At 45.3% G+C, this 2,297-nt stretch overlaps 1 protein-coding gene across 1 annotated transcript; it reads right to left on the bottom strand.

Annotated features, from left to right (window-relative positions):
* Positions 1 to 255: 255 nt before the first annotated feature.
* Positions 256 to 1,461, bottom strand: LOC139781096 (uncharacterized). Its single transcript, XM_071719916.1, has 2 exons — positions 525 to 1,461; positions 256 to 440 (listed from the first exon to the last, which is right to left on the bottom strand). Exons 1-2 carry the CDS (start codon positions 1,459 to 1,461, stop codon positions 256 to 258), a joined length of 1,122 nt encoding a protein of 373 aa, XP_071576017.1.
* Positions 1,462 to 2,297: the final 836 nt, after the last annotated feature.

Genomic DNA, 2,297 nt, shown 5'->3' with positions numbered 1-2,297 from the left:
TCAAAATTTGCACGCTCTGCTGCACGTAACGTTTATTGGCGCAATCGCCATCATCTACAGGCGGTGCTATCCGTCGAATTTTGCGCGATTTCGCGTCAAAGTCGGTGGCGACCACGCAAAGAGCGTTATCGCGCATGTAATTTCTGATTAATCCGCTCCATTGATAGTACGGTTCCGCACCGCCTCTTCCGAGCGATATACCAAACTTGTTGATCGGCATTTCGATGTTGATTGAATGACTCGCCGACGCGCGGTTTAATTTATAATAAATCCAGCCTCGCGAAGTTCCTCGATAATCGACAGGAGCTCGTTATCGTGACCGTTGTGACCCGCTAGGCGCGAAGCTTCGAGCAATCGGAGACGATCTACAAGCTCGTTGGGATCGTCCCAATAAACATAGTCGATCTTGTTGTTGTTTAATGTCATGGCACGCGGTATACCTTTTCCAGCTTTTTTACCCAAAATCGACGATGCAATTATATGGTCGATCTTGTTGCCGTTTAATGTCATGGCACGCGGTATACCTTTTCCAGCTTTTTTACCCGAAATCAACGGTGCGATTATTTGTGTGTACTTGTATCCCCTGTTGCCATTTAATCGAGCGTGAGCATCTTGATTGCGTTTATGAGCACTCGTTGCCAACAACATGCTCTTGTATTTTTGCTTGTCATCCTCCGTGTAGATCTCGTCATTGGGAAATTTCTTAAAGATCAGCTCGTAAAGACCGCGTGTGCCAGCGTATCGTATGACGTCGATAATTATGTTGTCCGCATTGTCCACGTCAAAACGTTTATTACCGAGCATCATTCCATCGTTGTTGAAATAAACACCGTACACGGTGTCTATACCGCTTTCGTGATCGCCGCTCAGAACTGCCCCGACGTACTTTTGGCTCAATAGACCCAAGTGATCTCGCAACGTTTCTCGACCCTCAGATGTTTGCAACTGCTGTCGAACGGACGTCACGAGTGAGTCATCCGTGGTTTCGAAAACATCCTCGTTTGCGAGTGATTCGAGCATTGTGGGTTGTACGGAAGGCGCAGAGGTTATCGGTGTTGCATTCAATGGACCTTTCGATCGTTTCGATTTACGCGGATGTAAAATTTTGGTTATTTCGCTCAAATTAGATGGCACATTTATCGATCGTTTCAACGTAACCGGAGTTGAAGCCATTACAGAGTCGTTAAACGAGGCGTTTGGTCGTTTTCGTTTGAGCTTTGGCTCTTCGTCTTCCCACGCCGTTTCATTCTCAATCTTTGACACATCGGATTCTTTGCCAACGGTGTTTTCGGCAATCTGCCTTAGAGGCTCGATGATGGGCTTAAAGTGTTTCTCCAACGCGATATCTTCCTCCAATTTACCAGTTTTCAAGGCGTGATACTTTTTGCGAATCGAATCGCTCGTTTTCGCAATTTGATTTGCTATCCTCTCGCGCTCTCTAATCTCCTCGCTGCTGTTCATGTTGCGATAACGTTGTTCAATCGGCGCGTCGACAACAACTAACCACGTTTCGGTATCGCAAAGTCGTTAAATCCTTTTTTGTATCGACCATTCGAAATCGCGCTGTCCTTGTCTATCACCACGAATCCATACTTTTGTTGCCAACATGTGTGACACAATTTACTGAAATTATCGTAAGACATATCTGTGTTTACGTGATCGTTGAATACGTGTTTCAGATTGGTACCATCCTGTTTAAACAGAATCAATAAATTCGCGTTGTCGCGTATAAGATGCTTCGGTATCTTTGCATACGTCTGACAAAGATAGAAGGAGTCAACGTCCGCGTGCCGGCCCATTGCAAAGTATTCTCTTATCGTATTCTGCTTGTCGCACGCCACATCATCAAAGATAAAAATAGAATTCGGGAGCGTCGCTGTTATTCGAGAACGTAAAGTAGCCAATCTCTTCTATCGGTGTTAGTATATTCTCCAAATATCGATATTTCGGTTGTTGCAACGATTTCGAGTACACATACACGTTCTCGAAACGTACACCGTGCGGACTTTCCAGCAAGCTTATCAAGACGTTTGTCTTGCCGCAATTCGACGGACCGCAGATGATACCGCGTATAGAAATCGGTAGCATGTCTTCATGTTTGCGTACCTCTTTCGTTAACTGTATCCTATCGTCAAAGTTTGTCACTTTGATCGTCCGCGATTGTCGTACGAACCGCATTTTACCTCCCCTCCACAACGAATGAAAAACAGTATCGAGAAAGCAGGCCTATTTATAGAGGCGCGTAGAGCTGAGATGCTCAGTCTTTAAAATGTTTTTGCTCGTGTCGGATAACAGCG

The sequence above is a fragment of the Temnothorax nylanderi genome, unplaced genomic scaffold (assembly GCF_030848795.1).
Source record: "Temnothorax nylanderi isolate EJ_2023f unplaced genomic scaffold, tnyl_v1.0 TNYL_tig0315_pilon, whole genome shotgun sequence".
Classification (NCBI taxonomy): domain Eukaryota; kingdom Metazoa; phylum Arthropoda; class Insecta; order Hymenoptera; family Formicidae; genus Temnothorax; species Temnothorax nylanderi.
Note: the sequence above shows the minus strand (reverse complement) of the source record. Positions and strands in the feature narration are given on the sequence as shown.

What these genes read in the sequence shown, in the direction of transcription:
- LOC139781096 (XM_071719916.1), bottom strand. Translation starts at nt 1,461, where the DNA reads ATGAACAGCAGCGAGGAGATTAGAGAGCGCGAGAGGATAGCAAATCAA. An exon ending in GGGTAAAAAAGCTGGAAAAG is followed by an intron (nt 441 to 524) that starts GTATACCGCGTG and finishes AAGCTGGAAAAG; the next exon opens with GTATACCGCGTGCCATGACA.